This window comes from Battus philenor, unplaced genomic scaffold (genome assembly GCF_028537555.1).
Source record: "Battus philenor isolate CCGP_79_NKW_IND1 unplaced genomic scaffold, ilBatPhil1.0.hap1 SCAF_3, whole genome shotgun sequence".
Classification (NCBI taxonomy): domain Eukaryota; kingdom Metazoa; phylum Arthropoda; class Insecta; order Lepidoptera; family Papilionidae; genus Battus; species Battus philenor.
This window is the reverse complement of record NW_027181693.1, coordinates 4,833,970-4,857,350: the sequence shown is the minus strand read 5'-3', so window position 1 is coordinate 4,857,350 and position 23,381 is coordinate 4,833,970. Positions and strand designations below refer to the sequence as shown.

The following is a 23,381-nucleotide window of genomic DNA, read 5'->3' as shown; positions in this document are numbered from 1 at the left end:
GCTTAAAGCAATACTTCATTTACTTGCATGTGTGTAATTGGGCGTTATTAATATAATGGAGACATTATTATCGTATTTCTTCTATCTGTCAATTTTTCCATTTTTTGGATATTAACCAACCTTTTATTCTTTCCAATTACAACATCCCAATTGTCATGTAATAATTCTGTTTCACCGTGGCTTTTTAGCTTTTGACTTTTGCTAATACGCAAAATTAGCCACATCCCTTCAATAATTATATTTATTTTATACCGCAAGCTGGATCAAAATATATGTAATATCATATCTGCGTATTTTATTTATTCTTAACGTGGTTAGGTGACATTTTATGTTCTTTAATTTGAACAACGAACCTATGTTTGTGTAACTAACAAAAACACATTACAAAGAAAACTTTTGCATCTAACTACTCTTTAGTATAATTATGTGCATGGCTAACAAACTATCGAAATATATTTACCGAGACACTATCGTTTAGGTAACGTTTTAGCAATTGCAATTTTGCTAATCATACGAACCGTTTATATCATTAACATTCATTGATGTCTTTCAAAACTGCGCTGTCCTAAACGTGCTTTTATTTACGGTGATGGATTCTACTTGCATGTTTATGGTGTGTGCTACATATGTGTGATAAGTTACCAAATAAAAGAAATCTCAATCTATAACTTTATTACAATGATTCTTAACTTTGTTAAACTTTAAATATGTGTGCGAAAATTCTAAATCGTTTGATTTTACGAAAATATTTGTTACTTTTTTAAAATATTCATTAGCAGTTGTTTGAGATGTCAATAAGAAAAAAACAATTATATGTATACCTTTTTAAAAAAAAAAAAAAAAACAAAGGTGCCAAGAAAGTTCAAAATGTTCAAAATTTCCGTTCAAAATGAGTTATTTAAAAATATGTTATATTGGTTAGGCTGTGGGGTGTTCACTGGTGGCGCTTTCGGAATACACGGCAGTGGGCGCAAGTGAGGTGTCCCTACGCGAGGGCCAGCACGCCGAGCTTCTCAAAGTCGGCTGCGCCGGCTGGTGGTACGTGCGCCTTGCAGGTACGTTTTTTCTTAAACATAATATGCCACAATATTTTTTGTATCTACACACGTCTGAGAGAAAAACATAACACAGCTATGTCATAAAGTATAGCTTCATACCTCACAGCACCCGTACGAGTCTTGGAGCTTAGTTACTGTAAAGGGGACTAAGGCAACCGTAGCATTCTGCCATCACAACTGCCAACCAGATATGTCAATGACAAAAAGAAAAAGATAGCTAGTTTTTTTATAAGTTAATAAGTAATAACTTATACAGCGCATGTTTACAGTGCATTATTTCTAATTTTCATACCTGTAGAAATGCAAAATAAATATCAAGAAAAAGAAATGTAAACTACTGGTAATACTTTCCGGCTTCTGAGACAGTATAGGCGATAGACAGTGAACCAAGGATTAGTTCTTTGCCGTATTATTTAGTTGTAAATTAAATTTATTATACTTTATGCGTTAAATTAGGTGGGCAGGGCGAGGGCTGGGCGCCGGCAGCGTACTTGGACCAGCGCAAAACGTCACGCTCATCCAGCCGCTCGCATGACCGTCTGCACGACCACTAGCAAAGCCCTGCGTTGCGACCTCCCCGTTGCCCGGCTTTACTGTTATTTTGAGCGCAAAAACAAAATAGTGTATTAACTTGTTCAATTTTTAAGTTATTTCGTTCTTTCTATTGTTTGTTTGCATTTCTATGTTAACGCAATTGTTGTAGTGATCGTTTTGATCTAAAAAAAAGTTTTTTTTTGTTCCAAAAAGTAAAGTCCGCTAGATTAAACACTATATTGTGTTAAAATATAAAAATATATCAAACATTATTCAATTCCTTGCAGTGAGATAATATCTCGTAATGTATATTAGAGTATTTGTTAGAAATAGTACCCACAAGGAGTTTAAAGTTTGTTAGAAGGAATATCGAAAGCTTGGTCACCCCACTCGTTATTGTTAATGTCAGACTGTTTACAGTTAAACAATAACATTGTTAATGTATGTAAATGTTCTCAAGCTTTATTGTAAAGTAGTGTTAGATATAGTCCGTTAAAGTTGCAATTATCCAAAGCTATATATAGTGGCGTAGGAGTTGTTGAACAGTCGTAATGGAGTCGTTTTCTTTTCATGTAAATATTTCTTTTCCTTATTTAATATTAATTATTTATTTGGACGCTAGTGGCCTTTTATAATTGTTTATTTCAATCCATGACATGTTCCAACGTTCTTTGATTCTTCCCTGTTTAATTAGGTCTTTTGTCTATTCTGCATTGATGTGCCTGTATAATCTGTGGTAAGTAATTCGTATCAAATAAATCGTTTTCATATCAATTTAAATTTATTGTACAATTTGCGATGGCATTGTCTATAAATAAAAAGAAATATTATAACAAAAGTATTTAAATTATTGCAATCATAAAACATATTAGTATTTAATAAATTGATGTCCAGCACATGTTTTTTTAATGCATATCTTAAGTATTAATTTTATACTAGTCGGTGTGATTTATTTTACATCTTTGTAACCTTTATTCATAGTTACGTGCATTAAAATGTAATACGTGCATCAAATCATCGCCTGTCATTGTCACGTGTGTGTTTGTTATATGGTTATAATGTGCTTGTTGTCTCATTGTACCTGTCTTCTATGTAAAAAAGGGAAATTCGATTCTTTTCGCCAAAAAGTCGATAAGTCATTCATCGATTTGAATGACTGCAATTACACAGACATTTTCCATTCTTATTGTGTTTTATTTTACCTCACCTCATTGATCATATTACAATAATTACTCCTTTAATTAATTTTATATTACGAACGCATTATACTTTTTTTACTATTTTTCTTTTTTATTTTCCGTATTATTATTCATATTAAAATAATACAATATATAATGTATATTTTTGCATACAAACTTTAATTTTTGATTGTCATTTCTTTATATAATATGTAATTTAAACCAAAAAGAATCTTTTTTATCAATAAAATTATCCAAAGATTGATGGGTTAATTCGTGATTTATTTGAAAATTTAACTTACTTTGGTTTTTTCGCTCTCCTACAAATAAAAAATGTAATAAATATGACGTAGAATCAAAAACGCTAAAATTAGTTATTTTATATAAATATGCGTAGTTGAACACGAAATAATTCGATTTAAGTACTCTTTTCGTAGTTAAAAACTTAAAAACAGAAGCAATTGTTCATATGTAAGTAGTATGTGCTGATGAATATTTGTGGTTTATAAACCTGTTTATAAAAGGTAGGTTTTGCTAAAAAAACATTACATTTTATTATATGTAATGTGAGTAGATGACATTAGCTTAAAAAATTCTCGAATTAGTTATTAGAACTATTCTCGCACCAGTCAGTATCTTCTACATTTCTATTTATTTATTATTAATAACCTTTATGTGAAAACTTAAATCTTCGCAGTGATTAAACAACACTTAAAAGTTCAAATTAATATAGAGGGCTGTGAAAATCCTAGTGATGTATTTTATATTTATAACATATTTAATCTTTTGTCGTTTTAGGACAACTTTTTAGAACTATGCCAATAATAATATACATAAAATTATTGGTATTTCATAGTCATTGTATTCCTGTATATTTACTACCTGATTAATCAAATGCATATTTACCTAAAGTAATTTTAATTGAAAAAGTATGGAGACGGCTTCCTGACGGATTCCGGGCCTTAAAATCAAAACTTTGCTGTCTGATTGTAGATCTCCAAAATGTATTCCACCTGAACTCAATTAATTATAATGTATGTTGTTAAAAGAACATTAAATTTACCAATTCTGCATACCGGTATTTTTGCGATACTAAAGTACCATCCATAATAAGTTAAGCCTTTAACTTTAGGTAAATATGCAACCAAATATCTGCCCTCTGTTGATAATATTACATAGAGTTGTCATAGTTATATGTCGAGAACCTCAAAATACACATTTTGTAATATGTATATTTGATATTAAAATTATATTAACTGGCTCATGGGAGAGAACTACTCCTTTGCACGTTAAAATATTTTGGAAAATCATAGTTTACACTTGAGATACACTGTTTTGGTAATGGAAAAGAAAATAGATTGATTTTGCAATGTAAAAGGAAATAAAAGTTTGATGTGATAATTTGAATTGTGTCAGCTTCCTGATCAGTGTGAAAAATAAGAGAGTAAAACCAGTGCTATCAATATTTAGGTTTGTTTGTTTTAAATATTAAAAAGATTATATATAGTTAGCAACCTTGACACTAAAGAATAGTATAGTTACAATACCCTTGAGAGTAATATTTATTCACATTTAATATACGTATAAATTTAAGACATAAAAATTTTTTAATCAATGAATGATAAATCCTAGAGAAGATTACTGAAGCTATTCTTGGCATTCACCTTGTCAGGTTTGTATCCATCTGCTTTGAAAATAATGTAAAGTGTTATTGAATGAAATGTGTATGAATTTGCCTTACTCGAGCTTAAAATGGATACTCTGTTGACACACCCTATATCCTTCCTCTTTTATCTATGTGCTCTTAATCTATAATAAATAATTTAAATATGACAGTGTTTTATTTATCCTTACAAGGATTACAAATGATGTGGAATGAACAATAATTATTTTTTACTCCTTGTAATGACTATGCTAAATAAATTCTCTCACCAATCTTTTTATCTCCTTAAGGAATATTTCAAACAATGAGTCAAAAGAGTTTAAAGAATATCATACAAACAACAGATATTTTTCATAACATATAATAATGTGCCTGTCTTTTGGCAAATTAAAAATAAAATTATTATTAATTTGGTATAAAAATAAAAGATATTTCTGTGATATTATTGTACTGTATTTATAGAAGAAAAAAGTCTCAAAAGTAGTTACAACTGTTAAAATGCTCCAGTACATTTGTCAGAAAATACATTAACACAATCTTCAACCCAACCACATAGTAAGATTTGTAACCACAAAAAGTAAGATTTGTACAAAACAGATTTACTTATCAATTATTTCAGAGCGCAGATCTTTCTCTGCTAAAAATACGGCTCTTGAAAATATTATCTATTCGGCTGAAAACCTCTTCAGCTGGTTTTGCAGCATCAACTCTCCAATGAAGACCTTTCCTCATATAGTAATCAACAAGTGGTACAGTCTGTGCATGGTAAGTTGCAAGACGCTTCTTCAGAGCATCAACATTATCATCAGAACGCCTAATCAATGGCTCTCCAGTGACATCATCAGTCATAGCTTTCTTAGGAGGATGAAATTCCTCATGGTAACTGCGACCACTTGATGGATGGATCAGCCTTCCAGTGATTCTTCGAACAAGGAGGCTATCCTGGATACCAAACTCAATAACAGCATCAAGTTGTGATTTTCTTTTGCTCAGCAAATCATCCAACTGTAATAACATTAATTTAAAAGTAAACTTTTAAATCCAAAACCAAATTTCAAATATTAAGAGACAAATTATTCAAAATATTACACATTCCATAAAAAAACAAACAAGCATACAAGAATTTTGCAGACATTATCATATAAACTGTTTTATTTTTAATTTGTTGTTGGTTTAAGCTGATAATTTATAGCTTATAGCTAATAATTTTCATTAAGTATGAAAAAATGTAATATCCTGATTTTGTGACTCTTACATTTACTTAAAATAAGTACAAAAAATTATGTTACATACTTTCTCAGCCTGAGGAACAGTTCTAGGAAAACCATCAAGCAGAAATCCATTCTTACACTCTGGTTGATCTAGATTTTTGTCTATCATGTCCACAACCATTTCATCAGACACTAACTTGCCCTCATCCATAACTTTTTTCAAACGCTTGCCAAGCTCAGAGCCGGATGAAACCTCAGCACGTAACATGTCCCCTGTTGATAAGTGGCATACACAATACTTCTCTTTCAGACGAGGAGCCTAAAAATAAAATAATAAAAATTATTACATAGCAGATACATAAAATTATTTAGGTGTGTATCTACCTCCACATAAGCAAGTATCCTTAGAAATGTCAACCTAATACGGAAATAAAACATACTTTTTCTGGGGATTTCTTTTGCACTAAAGAGCTTTCCATAATAAGCCAGTTATACAATTTTAGACAGAACAGTAATCCAACAGATGCAGTACAGACAGGTAGATGTCACAGATCTTTTCTATAATTGTTTCCTTGCATTATTTTCCTATACCATCCTTAACCAGCAGCAACTTCTTGAAGCCATTAAAGTGGTCATGTTATAAAAGTAAATGTGGCATTCACCATCAGAATCTCAAAATGGACACGGCTTCATAAACTGCAGTTCATTGACTAATTTTCAATACTCTGATATTGATCTGTCTTTTACAAACTTTAGGTTTTCCCAACTAATTATTTACTATGTAAATTGTCATTGGCTGTGCATAAATTTAAGAAATTAACAAATTAATAATTTTGTATACAACTAATATAAATCTTTTCTAAAAATGTGATTTAATGCACTTAAAAGACAACAATTACTATTCCTGCTTTTGTTAAGTTTTGTGTAGTTTCAATAATAGATAACAATATAAGTCATTCCTTAACATTACCATGGAAGTTACAATAAAACATAATAATGAAATGTCACAGAATATGCTCTCCGTAAAAATTGTTGTCAGTTATCTGTTAATTACATAACTTTAACCTGCATATTAATCAGTACAATAATATTCTAAGAGTCTGATTAAAAACTGAACACAACACTTTTGTAGTTGACACTGAAATATCTCATATTACCTGAGTCCCTTTGCCTGAACCCGGTGGTCCCAATAAAACAGCCCTAATGCCGACAGGGTCATCATCTGGTTTCGGTTTGACTGCAGTAGCTGTTGGAGCCATTTTACTAGATACGAGTATACTAGAAAATTTAAAACAAAATATATACTTAATTGCTCAAATAAAAGGTCCGCTAAAAAAAACTTTATTTTATATAATCGACCAAAATAGAAATATCTTCCAATTAATACAACATAAATCTATAACGGACATGTGGCTAAAGCCGAGAGCACAGAACACATTATCATATTATACTTAGTTCCACACTTATTTGACAATCGTCAGTCGTGTCGGCCAGAATATGTCAATGTCAAGCGTAATAAGTACACTAACTGCCAAGCCATTCTTAATTTCTATTTTTAGTTTTTTGATGAGATTTTATTTTTATTAATATTTTCGTATCACTTTATTTTATAACTTTGGCAAGACGCGCTAAAGGTCTAATTATAAAAAAAGTCCTAAAATTTATTATTGTCTTCTCAAGTTATATAGGCCCGCTGGATTGCCCACCTTGATTGGCATGCTCCAAAGATGTCTATAGAAGATATAACATAATTGCCGCGCTTGGCAGACGGGTTGCCGATCGCAGTGTGATATTGTAGTCCGCAAAAGACACTATAGTTTATCCTTTGGAAACTAGTTTATGAGAAGTGGCAATCCTAAATAATAGATTCAAAAAATGTTAATAAGATTGTATCCCAGGAATCGAACCCCCGACCTATAATTGCAAGTTTCAATCCTCTACTGCTGGGCTACTGCTACTGCTCAAAAATGAGTACACGACACTTTAATAGATAGATATTCATACAGAAGTTGTTATTTTTTAACAAGCATTAGTATTCCTTTAAAGACCTAATGAATAAACATTAAAGAAAAGTTAAACATGTCTGTAGTGGTCCTTTTGTAAAGGTCAACGAAATATTTATATTTAAGACCCTGTACCGTTTTCTGTGTATTTCAATGATATCCGTAATCCTATGTATAAACGTTAGTGGCTCACATTTGTTATTATAATACATAAATGGTAATTACTATATATTTTAAACCTTTGAACGAAGTAGATTATCTATTTCTTCCATATTGTTAAATGTCAATGTCATTTATGTCGCTGTAAGTGCCCATAGATACAATACATTTAAAATAACCTAAAAATGTGGCGGTAAATATTATTTACTTTATAATATAAGATAAATTGAGTTTTCACTTTAATTATGACGTCTTATAACACAAGGTAAGTACGCTTATAGTGCATTTGTGTTTAAATTATATTTATACGTGGATAATTAATCTGCAACGGTATTTTTTCTAGTTACTGGAAGCGGTTATGGCGTTGGACGACCTCCCAAAGTCTTACAATAAAAGAAATCGAGACCATATTTACAAAAGATGTTATTAAAGGGCTTAAAGATGGGCTAATCAATGATAAAGCAAAACAACAGAATGACTTCACTCAACTTCAGTCTAAATACCCTGACCAAACAAAGCTACTCAGTGTTGTGCAAACCCTTCAAAATTATATGGTTAGCTATTTTTATGCATGAAGCAAAAATATATTATCAATATTACTTGTACTATTTGTTGTATTGTGAAAAATATTAAAAGTACACAAATATATATTTTGCCACACACATAGATATAAATATGTATGAGTGTATATATTTATACAAATATTTTTCTAAACAATACAACTTTTGCTAATTTGCAAATAATCATAGTAAAATACTTATACTTTATAGATGTATATTTTATTGAATTTTGAACTCTCACTTATCACTGCATTTGTAATTTTCAGGATATAAATTGCTTTGAAATATGGGAAATAATAAAACATTATCTCTGTGATATTTCATATGGTACTCCAGCAAATGCATTAAAAAATGTGGCCTTTGTTGACACTAGATCTACATTTCTGTCTCCAAAAGTTTGGCAGTTTTATTATGCGGAAAGATTGTTTCTACTGAAACTATTGCAGTACATTGTTCAGTACAGATTAGATAAAACTCACAAATACAACCAGCAATTCACAAAAATAATTAATGATATTGGAATGGAGAACCTTAAATCGTCATTAATTAAACAATTTGAAAAATTATTATCGGAAGCACCTCCATCAAAAAAAATCCAGATTGAATTTGGAAGCGACATTATTCGGCAGGAGTGGGCGGAGTCTAACCTTAGAGAACAGCTTGCCATACTACAGATCTTATTGTTAATAGGAAATGAAGAAGTGTTTTCTGTAGAGCAGTTTACTAACATGTTGAAATTGTTCAGAAAACATAGTTTTGGTAAAAACCAGAGTTACCTTGAGTTACTAGAAGAAAGGCACAGAGATGCTTGCTTAAGAATTACATATCTAGAGGTTTGCATTTTTATGGTGATTTGTGATCATGAAAAAATGTAAGTTTCATTATCTGTTACAATTTTGGATATGGGTATTAACATTGTCTCAAATTTTTTCTCTTGAAATTACTTAATGTAATTAATAACATAAGGTTGCAGGTGGAAGACCCTAAGACCAATGATATTGTGAGAGTCTTGCATGGCTAACAGCACTTAGTTCATTCTGAATAAAGACTTATCTATAATTTTTTGCTCTTGTTAAGTCCTAGAAACACCTACGGTGTAATTTACCATGTCAATAATATCCTTACTAATCCACAAGGACATCATCTTTTGGTTATGTGTAAATGTAATTTTCCTTGTGTGCTCTTATGAAATTGATTTATTATAGTTGATACAAAATTCTGAATTTTTAGAGAAAATGTATCCCAATGGTTGGAGAAAACCAAAGATGCTGTGGAGGGTGAACTCACAAAACTTGAATTATCTCATGAACACAGTGCTTTGCTCATCACTTGGATGATGTTAACTCTTAAGGTAACATATTGTTATTGAACAGAATTTGTATAAATAGTTTTAATATCTTTAATATGCAAATAATGATTGGTAATTGCCTTTTTTTGCAGAGTAAAGAACATGTAAAATTATTTGAAACACAATATCAACATTATGGAGCTACAGCGCTACGAATGAAAGTTTTTGAGTTTTTGCAAGAGATGTTGAACAGCTATGTTTTTTCGGTAAGTATAAATCTCAGGGAATCATAAGATTACATTTGGGTTACTGTACCAACACCAAAATAACATTTTATTAACAATGATATACTTTTCCTAACAATTCAATATATTATTAAAATTACAACAAGCTAACTGCTAAAATTTCTTTTTAAACAAATATCTTTTCATATTATCCAGTATGTAATATAATTGAGTCATTGTATGTCATATGGCAGTCTTGTAAGATTAGATACATATATCTCTATATGTTATACATCTTACACAAAAAAGTTTTAGAAATTTTTGCTATTAGAGAAATAGCTGTTTTAAAGTTATGCAGGAGAGATATTGCTTGTTAAATAGTCTATTTGGTGTTTAATTTTTTTATGAAAAATAGAATTTGTAAAATATATAGTTTAATTATATGCCCACATTTATAAATGTATCAAATAAAAAAAATATTTTCCCATAATATATGGCTAATTATATAATTTTATTTATAGTTATAAATAAAATTATATAATTTTCACAATGTACAGAGGATGTGGTACTTGTGTCACGTTCTCTAAAATGTTTTATATTTTCATAGTACATGCCTAAATAAATTATTTTCAGTGCTATATATGAGGATGTGAGAGATACATTATTACATATTGATATAATTTGATTATAGTAAATTAATAATAATATTTAAGCAATTCATGTACATATTACAGTGATTTTGTAATTAAAACATATTTTTTTTAGGATAATTCGAAATGTAGTGAAATTGCTAGATGTCGCATATTTCAATTTTTAAATAATCTTTGTGACAAGTTTGATGGGGATGGTACATTGGGTCTACAGCCAGGCATCATGCAACTATGTTCTGATCTTCTCCAATCACCAGATATCTCAGAAAAGTTTTGGAAATTACGAGAAAAAGATGATGAGTTTGGAGTCGTTTCATTGTGGAATACGGCTTTGGAATATTTTCCATACAAATTCAATCTTTTGTCTATTTTATCCCAAGGCCTGGCTCAGGCAGGAAGCTCTAGTGTTCGAAATGTAAGTATTTGAAATTTTAAGATTTTAGTACATTTGTTTTAGTTAATAATTTATTAATATTAATTATATCTTTAAGACTGGAAAAAGGTTGATTGAAAATATCTTTTACATTGTTTAAAACTAAACTGTTGTTACTTACAAATTTAAAAACAACATATAAAGTTTGTTCCTAATTACAAACAAATTTGATTCCAAAACTCTTTTTGGTCTTGTCTTGTCTTGCCTTAAGAGGCTGTCAAGAATTGTTTCTTTTATCAAAATTTTTACTCTGACAGTTTTCAGTTTCAATCAGTGACAATTTATTTATATAATGTAGAACAAATACATAAAAAACTTACACATAATTTTTGACACAATTTTGAGCAGCATTCACACCAATGTTTGTGATAACAATTATGTATATAATGTTATTAACAATGGCTCTGTGCTATATGAATTTAGAAGAGGAAGTAGCTATAACTAGAAATAAATATTTTACCTCACAAGTAAATCATAACATTATGTTTAAGCATACAATGTTAAGTCATGTTCTGCATGCATATTATTTTCTTTTTCTAACAATGGATTTTATCATGAATTACTAAATCCCATATTAGTACAGATACAGTGTCAAATACATGTCTCCATTTCATGGCACTGTGATTGAAGGGTTAAATTAGTTTTAACTGCATGGGTGAAAAATATTATTTTTATATGGCTCTATAGATAGTTGTACTTAGGTCCATAATTTCATGAACATTTATTGCACATTTATTTTGACTTCAATTTAAACCATACCTATGATAAACTATACCTACCTATTATTAACATTGGATTATAACTTTTAATATTTTTTTCGCTTCAGTTTCACAAATATAACTGAGAATATGAAATTAGAATGTGTTTTTTAAAAATTAAATCGGAATTTTAATTTCGAATTTAATTAAAAACAAATACACACATACAATATATTTGACCACTAATCTTAGCTAAACTTTTAATTAAGATTGGAGATTAAAATTTCGATTAGCACAGACTATACCTTTAATCTAGTTTTTGTCCTGTCATTTTTATTTAATAACTGAATTATTTGAACATTATTTTTAGTTACTTGCTGAATTGAAAGAACTCCCTGTCTACACTGAGATATACAATCCAAATTCAGTAAGGATAATGTCACTGCAAGGTGATGATGCAATCATTGGTACCGAATACTATCCCCTCGGTGATCCCTCCTACCATATTGAACCTGGTTCAAGGGCTACCATAATGGAGAGAAAAGAGGGTACCATGGTGCATTTCAGAACACCATATTCTTATTGGACCGTTTTCAACAATGAGATTGAAAAAGTCTTAGATCGTAAGCAGCATCATCAGTATAATCTAAATGTTACTTTAGAGAGAGTCTATGAAGGCACAAAAGTATTGAAAGGAGTTTTACAGCACCTGGTAGAAGATAAGGAAATTCCGAAAAGCCTTTTGAGTCCTAGTGAAGGAGTTTTTGATGTGTTATTGAGGTTCATGAGGGCCGAGGAACCACCTTTACTACTGCTGGTTGAATGTCTCAATGTTTGTACTGCATTAATAAAATTGTTTCCTAAGGAAATACATTTAAGGTATTTGTATATCTTTTCGTTGCATATTCGCCAATCAATTATTAACACACAGCTTGTCATTAAATTTTATTATTAGATATTTTAACAGTTTTATATAACTCAAAATGTTATTTTAAATTTTCTTTTTAATAAAACCAATCTAAGATGCAATGTTGGTACCACAGTATTAGCTATTTCAGTCATCAAGCTGTAATGCCAACTGTTCAAAATACACTACGATAAAGAATTGCTAAGGTAATCTGATATAAAAACTTTTTTCACATTCTTCTTCTTTCTTCTAATATAAAAAGTTTAATTTGTTAACGTAACCAATTAAACTGCCTTTTTTAATTAAAGTATTTTTTCATTAATTCGATCATCATCATCATTTCAGTTGTAAGAAGTCCACTGCTGGATATAGGCCTCCCCCATAGATTTCTAATAGGACCAGCTGGAAGTTCCCTACATCAAATTCAGTCTTTAATACCTAAGTTGGTTATTTTATAAATATTTATTGACTTCAGATTAATAAACACTGGCCTCCTCCCGCGCGTCATAAATCAACACTTGTCACATGTGGAATATGCCAACGGGGCATCATTTGACTCAGCCGCTGTTGGCTCCTATTTGGTTATAATTGAACAGCCCAGAGGAACATATAAGTTCTTAGGAGCTTATATAGACATGCTTTGCGCATTTTACAAGGTAATTTTTCCCTCTATGCTGTACAAGACATGTATAAATATATTAGTGGTATTCATTCATATGTATACTATTAATTATTTGTGTACTCCAGATAGATTTTAATCTTGTATTTATCAAACCTTAAGCATTTTCAAAGTCAACCCAACTTAAGACAGATGTAAATAAATATTACAATACCCAGCGATAAATATTGCAAAAGACAAGAAAGGAGTGTGGGACTCTACTAAGCCGAAATTAGCAGATTGTCTCTTTCCAAAGATCTTTGTGCAATATTTATCGCCAGGTACTGTACCTACATACAAGATACATATTTAAGTAATGTTTTAAATAAGCCTTTTAAGGTTGAACATACTGCAAGCACATTGTATTTGAGGCACCTGTAAATGTGTAAATACATTTTATTGCTAATCATCTACATTCAATTCCAATAAATTTTATTAAAAAACCCTTGTCCGTTTCCAAATAAATTCTTTATGTCACCTGTCACAATGTTTGATATTTTCTTGTTAGTTAAAAAAAAAAACCGATTATCATGTATTCCAATAATTATAAATGTCTGCACTTTCCAGAAATCTTCAGATGAGCGTATTATCTCTGAGATTATTCTGCCGGGGCTAATCCTAATTCTGCGTGAAGTGTTTCCCAATATTTGCGGCTGGCGATACGTTAGTACTATAGAACGCAGGAGCCTGTTGCAGCAGTGCACCAACTTCCTTACAGCGGTCTTGGAACATTCCAAACATTCTAACAAATCCAAAGTCATTTTAAAGCAAACCTGCATTTATAGTCTTTTGTACACAGAAAATGCTCTAGAACTTTTGAAAATTGTATCTGTGGGTATGTTTATGCCAATTTTTATAATACATATATGTAATGATTACCGTAAATACACTTTAATAATTTTTTATTTATTTTTAGGCAATGAACAGCTGGAGCGAATGTTACAAGACGACACGAATTGGATATCAGGATCTGGATCTCAATATTTATCTTCTATGATCAAGTGCCTTGCAATAGTGATGTTCGCGCTGAAACAAAAGGCTACGGTGGTAGAAGAGAACGAAGTAACGCCACTAGAAAAACTTATCTTTGCTCAGAACAAGCAAAAGGATATGTTGAAAGTGGTTCCAAGAATTACAAGTTATATCAATCATGCATTCAATAAAAGTCTTTCCGTACTAAGTTGCAGACTCTTAAATAAATTTGCAAATGTAAGTTGATTGCACAAATAACACAGCTGTTATACAAGTTAGCTCTGTTATAGCGGGGAGTCCTGTTTTACACCTGTCCTGTCCAGTGCTGAACGAAGGAGCGTTCTTTGTGCCCTGCCGCTTCATCATGACTATTTGCTATGCTATTCCTATTACTTTTGTTTGTCTATGGATCTCTATTCCCCATCCAATCTCGTAGAGAAATCCCAAACATAGCCCTTTCCATGACTCGTTGAGCAACTGTGAACTTGCCAATATGTACAAGTGTTTAGATTTACTTTATAAAGACATTTGTAATTTTGTTTCCTTTCAGGGTTTTCAGATGTCGCTATTCGCATCTTTAGACATGACCGCGTACCAAGTGCGCGTATTGTTCCTGGACCGTTTGCGCGACATATACGAAACGATGGAACTCAAAGAGTCCATACTTGAGTTTGTCTCGACTTGTATCGGTACGCAACCGGGACTAACCGAAGCCTTTTTTATGATGAACCATGAAAATTTGAAGGTTGATGAGAAAGATAAAGAGAAAGATGACAAAGAAAAGAAAGAACCCGATGAAACTTTTGAGGGGATATTGGGTTATATGGCTGACTACCTCAAAATAGTTAAAGCGGTAATTAAACATATAATTTATATAACTCATTACTGTACCCGGCGATTAATGTTGCACATCTACCTTTGGAAAGAGACAATCGGCTAATTTTAGTTTCGTGGAGCGTTATCTCTGTCGCAAAAAATACAACAACTGACAAAACGTCACACAGGTAGTGTGGGACAGAGATAGTGCTCTACAAAGCTGAAATTAACCAAATGTCTCTTTCCAAAGGTAGATGTGCAATATTTATCGCCAGTTACTGTAGTTTTACTTTTGCTGTTATTCTAGAATATGTGTATATTGTTAGCGGCAATTAGAAATTCAAAATTAGAATAGATTATACATAGATCTTTAACTCTATAATTATTATTGTCATTCAACCATCACCTGTCATCCTTCTTTTCCATTTTCGTACCAAATATTATTTATCTCATGATTGTTTCCTAGTTTTGTGTTTTGACTTTTGTATCTTATATTTTGTTATATTCTACATCTAATTTATTATTATTAATCTTTAGTACTTTTTTAATCTATTCTTAAAAATTTTACATTCTTTAGGTTTACCCGACCTTTTATTAATTTTAGTAGTTATGATCTTATTTTTATTTTCTCAATTACCTCCTTTATTGTTTTTCTGCAGTACTTCAGAAATGGTGGGCGACAATCATGGTCGCCCAAAAGGGTTCATTTATTGTTGCCAGATAAAATATATTTTTTATTTGTGTTAGGATTTTGTTATATACTCCAGGTTATGTAAGTTATGTATGTATATTTAATAATTACTGTTTCAGGATGCCACGTATTTACACAGTCCGATATTATCCAGTATATTAGCACTGTTTCACGCACTTTGGAAAAACAACATGCAGATACTTATAAAAAAACTACGTGAAAATTCAAAATTCTGGGAGCACATGGCCAGCCCGCTATTCAGTGAGATACAGCCCGGTCTTCGAACTTACGGACAAATATTTAACATTCTTGGCATCGAACTGTTTGTATCGAGAGGAAAACTAGAGACTAATTTGAAAGAGACGCTTCAATTATTTTTCGATACTAACAAGAACAAGAATCATTTAGAAAAATGGATTAGTTTCATTTTCTCTTTTCAAGGCAGGGACGACAATGAAGAATTGATCGATAAAGTCCCAGTGTGGTTGAGCCTGCTGACCTCGTGGAAGGATTTCATTACAATCTTCTGCAAATGTCTACCTATGAGCCTTAATATCGCGCACAAAGCCAAAATGGTCGCACCCTGTATGAACGCTTTGTTAACAGAACTGGAAGAATTAAAAGATGGTCGCCTAGTTGTTATTCTGGCGGAGCTGTACGTGATAATGTTAGCTAATTGGAAGGACGATTGTTTTGATAACCGCAAAGCCAGTGCTAAACAGATAGACTGTCTGCTTACAAATACGGCGAATGTTTACGCGAGTCTCCATCCGAGAGCGATACGAGCTATACTGTCGATTGGAACGGTCGCCATAAGCAGCTTGGATTATGAAATAAAAGCCAACAGCGTCACAGCTCAAAACATAATACGCTCGGTTACGAATATAAACAGCATAGAATTAGAGAAATTGTTCGATAATGTGAACGAAAAATTTGTACCAATTCAAAATGGTATCACGAAAGAAGAAGTACCTCCTGTAGTTTTATCTCTAGCTATGTTGGAACAATGCTTAGACCTGTACGACGATATGTTCTCAGGTCTGTCGCAGTGGTTTCAATCAACCAAGTTTATAAATAAGCTCCTCTGTTGTTTGCAAGCGTGTTTACAAAACCGCCGCCATTATTACACGTCGTTGGCTGCTTTACGCTGTCTCACGGCCTACGCGAGAGGTCCGTTCAATAAAGACTTGTTAATGAGTGACGTCGACCAGTTCCTATGGATGCAACTTCTTCCGCCGACATTCGAAAATGGTAACACATCATCATGGAAGCCGCAGGAGTGGTGGCGAGTTTACGCTTACAGTTTGGACTTCATATCAATGATGGTCATGAAGCACGGCCAGTTCTTCGTGACTGATGCCATAACGTTTGTTGGGGTCCATTTAGAGCATTTAATTGAAGCGGTGTTGCTACCGAGACAAGTTTACAACATCGACGCTTTAAACCTTTGCGCATCAACACTTAATCTAGTTGTGCAGTTGGTTAAATATGAAAGTACTTGGCGTCTGCAAAATATCAATTCATTGTCTGGAATTATGGTAAGTGTTAATGTAAAATTAGTTAACAGTTAGTCATTGTATCAGTCCATAGACACCCACTATAGAGCAATAACCCTCCAGAGATATCTATGGGGGATACACCATTATCACCACGCTTGAAGCGGGTTGGCGATAGCAATGTGGTATTATAAGTATGGTAAGCAAGAGATGCTACTGCCTATACTCTGGAAACTTATTTGTGAGCAGTGGAAATCTTATATAATTAATGCACATGGTGAATTACATAAGATTGATTCCCTGAATCAAATTTGCGACCTGTGATTAACAACTCCTCAGTGTCCGTTTACAGTTAGTAGCAATGGTTAATTAATGATTGGCCAACATTGTATACTTAATCGCTTATAAATAATGATCAAATTTGAGGATGATCATGATTATTATATGGATATAATGTGAATAAATGAATATATAGTATGTATTATGATATAGTATGTTATGTTAATATAGTGTGTATTAATGTGAAAAAACGTTATTTATAAATATTATTTATTATAATACCGTAAAATAAAAAAAATGACAAAATCTTGTATTTATTTCAGCGCAGTATCAGCGCTTGTGTGTATCAATGCGTGACTCTGATGCTCCGCTCGAGACGCAGTTCCGACGCAACACAGCCGCCCGATGACAACCAAGCTGCCCATACGCACATGGTCTTACATAGGTAAGATAGTTCTGACAACTCCTGGTTATATAGCTTTAAGGGGTGCATGTTCAGCTCAAATGCTGTCAATTAATGTATGGTACCTGTCATGGCGGTGTAGTTAAAGAGAAGTCGCATGTTATACAAGATGGATATTTACTCTACGTTTAGTGCGTGCTGTCAGTCCATACTAAACCAGTCCGTAAATCTAGTTTTGCGATAGGTATATAGTTTATAATGTGACTGCTACAGTGAGAAGGACAGACTATAAAAATCGACACTAATCTTTGTTCAATGTATCAAAGTTACACTATAATACAGATCATATCTACTTTTATATCATCTGTCAGTAAATCACTTTTTATTATATTACTAGTTGCCTCTAAAGAGTTCCTACTGTAGTAAGTAGCTTGTCTTATTCTAATAGAAGAAAAAAAATTAAAATGTTATTTTTATTATTGTTGTATACATGGGTTATTTTTATTTATTTACAAATATAATAGCATAATAACTACTACGCTACAAGACCAATAATTTTAAAAGATTTTCATTTTAATGTTACTATAGTATTTAATTTGTTAACGAACTATACTTCATTATCAATATTGACATTATTATGATAACATTTTTATTTTTTTTATGTATGCAAATTAATTTACTTTTATTCATGGCATGTTCATAGCACCTTCGATTAAAAAATAAACTTGTTCACAGGACTCTAGAGATTTTGCATATGGCAACACTGTGCTTACTGGCCTTCAGTCCCGATTTACTGTCGCTTCTGGCTGATCCGGGACTTGACTTGGAACGTTGGCAGCCACTGGTTGAATTGCACTTCGGAGCTCCCAAAATCACATATGAACCATTTCCGCATTTGACTTTTGGAACGATTTTATCCGCCATATGTCTACTAACACGCTCCTTGAACCACGTAAGTATAAAATTCGATTCTAGAGAAAGCTATAAAGTTTATTATATTAAGAAATATTTAAAATGTTATCAATTATTTCCACACAACATTCTTAGTTCGACCGAAGGCTAACTATCATTGGAAACTGTAATTAAACGTGGGTTATAAACTAAAGGATTCCAGACTTTTCGTCGCATAAACCGCTTAGTTGCAGTGCACCCCCTACAGCTACATTTATACCATATTCACAACTCGACAGAAAATATGATCTAAAAAACCTGTGAAAATTGTCGATGAGAAATTATAATATTATCTGTCTACTTAGGTGAAGTCATGGTTAATAAATTTACGCGGACACCCGTATACGAATTATAAACACCCATTTTTTTTTTGACAATGTGGACACGCTGAGTCTCCTGTAGACCCCCTGGGGTGGACCACTGGACCACTTTGAAAAACATTGCTATAAATTATTAAAAATAAAAATTAATTTGAATAAATAATAATTCACATAGTAATTTTTGCACTACATAAAACTTACTAAAATGTTTTATAAGAAAAGAGAATGATGTGGAAAAGTGAGATTCAACCAGTTTGAGAAAACAGAAGATAGTTTGGACTTAAGATACGACTGGCATATGACTTTTTATGTGAAACCAAAAAACTGTTATGAGCCGGCTGACACGGTTGTGGCCATACTGTTAAGATCGCCTAAAGTCGCTAAGCGAAAGACCGGTCATCATTGCGACCTTTAGAGAAATAAGGAATTCCGCAGAAGAAAATCACCGAGCTCGAAGAATAGTACGTCTGAAGTGGTAGTGGAAGCGGTACATTGTCCATGCAAACGACGGCCGTTGGATTCAAAAGGTTCTCGAGTCGGTAGGGGGCCAACTCTGTGAATCGGTGGCATAGTCAAGGTCATCGTGGCGATCTTTGGGTCTTGAAATGATCGTCTATCGGCTGACATGATGACGCTCATTACAGGCTTACCACGGCGAGGAGGGTAGCGGGTCGCGGTCTCCGCGCGGTCGCCGGCGCACCTGCTCGTGCAGTCCCGGTGACCGGCGTGCTGCAAGATCACCCGGACGCGCGGACTCCGTGACGTCTGCCTCGTCCGCTGCCAGTGCACCGCCACACCTCGACGAACGGCTTGCTGCTGCCGCTCTGGAGGCGGCCACTGCACTCCTGGCTTCGCAGGTAGACTTCTACCTCCAAAACCTTCGATCCACGCATAAATTTCTTCTTAGCAATCCATAAATACTATAAATTCATCTGCAAAAACGACCTTAGAGTTCAGGAGCCTCCCAGTTCATTGTAACAGCAGTGTGTAGTAGAGCCCTTACTTTGGTGCCTTAAACGAGGTCTTAAGCTAAGCACTCTGCGACACCTCTGCGCTGTCCTAGACCCGCAGAATCTACAAATGCCACTTATGCGGCACTAAAAGTCTGCTCCAAAAAAGCTTTATTTAAAGAATAATATGATATGAAATTTAAATCTGTTTGTATTACTTGGAGATGTTGAACATTTGAATTAGAAAAAACACACATAATACCAGAGATTATTGCAAAGTTACATTTAATTAAGATTAAGACAAACTAATTCACTTAAAAGTTTAATTATATTCTAAATTTAAAGAGCAACAATAAGCAATGATTAATATAAGAGGAGAGTCTTACAGCCTGTGAGACAGACGTGTCTTCAACTATAGTGCTACCGAAACTGCTGTACCGCGCTTTATGTGTTGTATGCGCGGTGAGACGAGGGAAGTCGGCCGCTACGTTTCCTCAGTGCGCCGCCAATGTTCGCAGCGGTAATGCTTACACTCTGTTTCCTCGGCCCCACTTCGCTACACTTTAAGGCGCGTTATAGAGGTTCCTGTGGCACAGTAGTCATTGTGATTAAATTAAATTAGATTACTGGACTAGCTAGGTCAATAAACAATGATTCGATGCATTCTTAAAGCGAATAGACTGTAGAACTCTCCTCTTATGTTTAATATGTCGTTTATTTTAAAAATTGTCATCAATACTTTTTTTTGCATTATAACCATAATTTCGTATTAACACGTCCAAATATAATAATAACGTAAAGAAATTTATCATTTTATTTTTCCATAATTTTATTTCATATGAATCACCAAGGAGAAATGTTTATAAATGAACAACATTATGATGAGATTATGCTTATCGTGAATAAAATTATCCTTTATTATTTACAGGCTCTGCTAGCAGTTCGCGATGGCAGTGTCCCTTCTCGCCACAAACAATTAGTACGACGTGAGCTTGCCTCCGAACTAACGATATACCACGATTTTGTACGCAAACGCATACTATGCGCGGCTCACACGAGACCGCACCTCGTTCGCAACAAGTTAGGAGCATGGCCGTTACCACCCGATGAGGAAGAAGTCAAAAGAATTGAAGAAGCAAGAAGAGAGAGGAATCTCAGCGACGATGATGATTCCCTCACTCCTCCGCCACCTCCCAAACGTGCCTCACAAGACTCAATGCGCGAATACATTCTCCGTAAACATTATTTAGATAAATGTGCTAGAACTCTCACAAAAGATCCACCAATGCCAGTGTCACATTCCACACCTACGTCCGATAAGAAAAAAGAAACTTCTAGAAGTTCCAAACGTGTTTCTTGGGCAGACACAACAAGGGACAGTGGGCATAGCCTCGACAACTCTCTTCAAGAAATAGAACCAATGTATTCCAATTTAACAGATGTGCAGTTGAATAATGATGAAGATTATTTTCATTTTATTTCAATTGTTTTTCTTTATATATGTCAAACCGATTTGTAACATTGATAATAATAAATCACTATTTTTAAAGTGTTTTACGTACAAATATCTGTTTTTTTTATATTCATTACATTAACATTGCATGTATTTTGTTTTAATATTCACCCGCTTTAATTTTAAGTAGCTGCTGACAATAGATCATTCCAGAATTATCCCTGTGTATTATTAACTATCTAGAACAGATAGTCACAGACTTTTTACCAGTCACTTCCATATAGTATTTATATTGCTGAAGAGTTTGTACGCCTGAAAAAGCGTTACAGGCGATGGCGGTGCTTTATAAATCTCTACTCGTACTGAATTTATGTTTAGTTGCATATTCATATTACATGCAAATTTTTACCCGTAACAGTTGCTAAGCTTCTTATAATATTGTCTACCTTCATTAGTCAAGCCAACTTTTTAGTTCTTCGCCCTCGAAACCAGATACATTTTCGCTTTTGAATTGTAGACATAACTATCGTCACGCTATCATAGATCGCCACCGAGTTTGCTGTATAAAATAATAAAAACTTCTCCCGAAGCAGTATATAAATAGGCTAGGCGCATTCAACGTTCTATCGCTTCAATCAGCGAAGTTGTTTATAAAAACGGTAAAAGTGTTCTGTCAATGACAGAAAATAAATCAATTATTGTACTATAGTGTTACCGAAACCGCTGTACCGCGTCATGGCGCTATGCAGTAGAGCGGTTTAAACTATAAATATGGTAGTCAAAAGAACAGTTACATGAAAGTTATTTTTATAGAAATTAAAAAGATGAACCGGTAACGGTTCTATTTGTAACGGTCACTCAAATAAATAAAAAAAAAATAGCCGCTGACATCGCGTGTTTTATTCCCTATATTTTAAATATGATGAAATTGGAATAAAAACTTAGACGTCATGCGTTCACGGTTCGTGAATGTTTTTAAATTTCCCGTTCCTTTATCGTCCATAAGAGCCAAAATTTAAATAATAATAAATACAGAAATTTAAATAAAAGCCATTGTCTGAAAACATGAAATATATAGTCAATGTATATTCTCATCTTTGTCTGCATTTTTATGTTTTTTTTATATTTGCACAAAATGCATTTAAACCCATAAAGATATAATAAAAATGTTATTTATTTAAAAATACAAAAATGGCGCCCTATCCAAAATTCATGTTCTCCTGTATTATGTACAATGTTTCGCTTTTCGTTATATTTATTTGTTATGTACATTTCTCGTTAAAGGCGAATTGATCAAAATGATTTAATACATTTTGGGGTCTGAAATAGTAATCAAAGTCAGACAAATCGTAGCTGCGAGTCACGTGTGACATTTGGTTTGGTTTACCGATTCCTGAACTAATTTGTTATTACCGAACTAATAGCAGTATAAAATAAATTTTACTCGCCACCGTACATACCTATATAGGCCAAACGTGATCAAGAATAAACCCATCGGTGGTTGTCGCGCTAAATCTCTCTTAACTCCATTATTGATTTTTTGTAGTACAAAATATACTTTGGTTCTCTCGTATAGTTTTTTTAATATTGGATTGCATCTAATATATGATTGTAATGATCCTATTTAATGATTTTTTGTAATTTCATTTATATCAGTTTACACTGTTATAGTAAACTGACATAATGATAAATGAATAAGAATAAATCTGGTTAGTTATGTCTGAATTAATTTCTTAATATAAAATTCTCGTTTTCATAGTCTAGAGTTAGATAACGGATTACAATCACTGTGTAAATTACATATACCTCAAGGTCTGGTCATTCTA

At 32.8% G+C, this 23,381-nt stretch overlaps 3 protein-coding genes across 8 annotated transcripts in view; 2 read left to right on the top strand and 1 right to left on the bottom strand.

The window, feature by feature from the left end:
• The window catches only part of LOC137927119 (guanine nucleotide exchange factor DBS-like), a 117,200-nt gene extending 115,358 nt beyond the window's left edge, over positions 1 to 1,842 (top strand). For 4 of the 6 annotated variants that reach the window (XM_068770920.1, XM_068770924.1, XM_068770923.1 and 1 more), the window contains exons 19-20: positions 923 to 1,055; positions 1,515 to 1,842. In XM_068770920.1, coding sequence (XP_068627021.1) covers positions 923 to 1,055; positions 1,515 to 1,612 — 231 coding nt within the window. In that variant the 3' untranslated portion in view covers positions 1,613 to 1,842. Of the gene's footprint in view, positions 1 to 922; positions 1,056 to 1,514 lie in introns of those variants that run through there. The other 2 variants (XR_011107743.1, XM_068770925.1) reach the window with 2 other exon arrangements.
• A 3,033-nt stretch (positions 1,843 to 4,875) lies between these two features.
• On the bottom strand, positions 4,876 to 7,124 carry Ak2 (Adenylate kinase 2). Its single transcript, XM_068770597.1, has 3 exons — positions 6,802 to 7,124; positions 5,727 to 5,963; positions 4,876 to 5,438 (listed from the first exon to the last, which is right to left on the bottom strand). Exons 1-3 carry the CDS (start codon positions 6,901 to 6,903, stop codon positions 5,049 to 5,051), a joined length of 729 nt encoding a protein of 242 aa, XP_068626698.1. The 5' UTR covers positions 6,904 to 7,124; the 3' UTR covers positions 4,876 to 5,048.
• An 843-nt stretch (positions 7,125 to 7,967) lies between these two features.
• On the top strand, positions 7,968 to 21,770 carry Nup188 (nuclear pore complex protein Nup188). The gene is made up of 16 exons (XM_068770532.1): positions 7,968 to 8,071; positions 8,150 to 8,360; positions 8,633 to 9,237; positions 9,597 to 9,717; positions 9,807 to 9,920; positions 10,644 to 10,943; positions 12,030 to 12,538; positions 13,042 to 13,222; positions 13,792 to 14,059; positions 14,141 to 14,433; positions 14,747 to 15,049; positions 15,823 to 17,241; positions 17,802 to 17,923; positions 18,617 to 18,833; positions 19,797 to 20,009; positions 21,031 to 21,770. Exons 1-16 carry the CDS (start codon positions 8,052 to 8,054, stop codon positions 21,619 to 21,621), a joined length of 5,487 nt encoding a protein of 1,828 aa, XP_068626633.1. The 5' UTR covers positions 7,968 to 8,051; the 3' UTR covers positions 21,622 to 21,770.
• Positions 21,771 to 23,381: the final 1,611 nt, after the last annotated feature.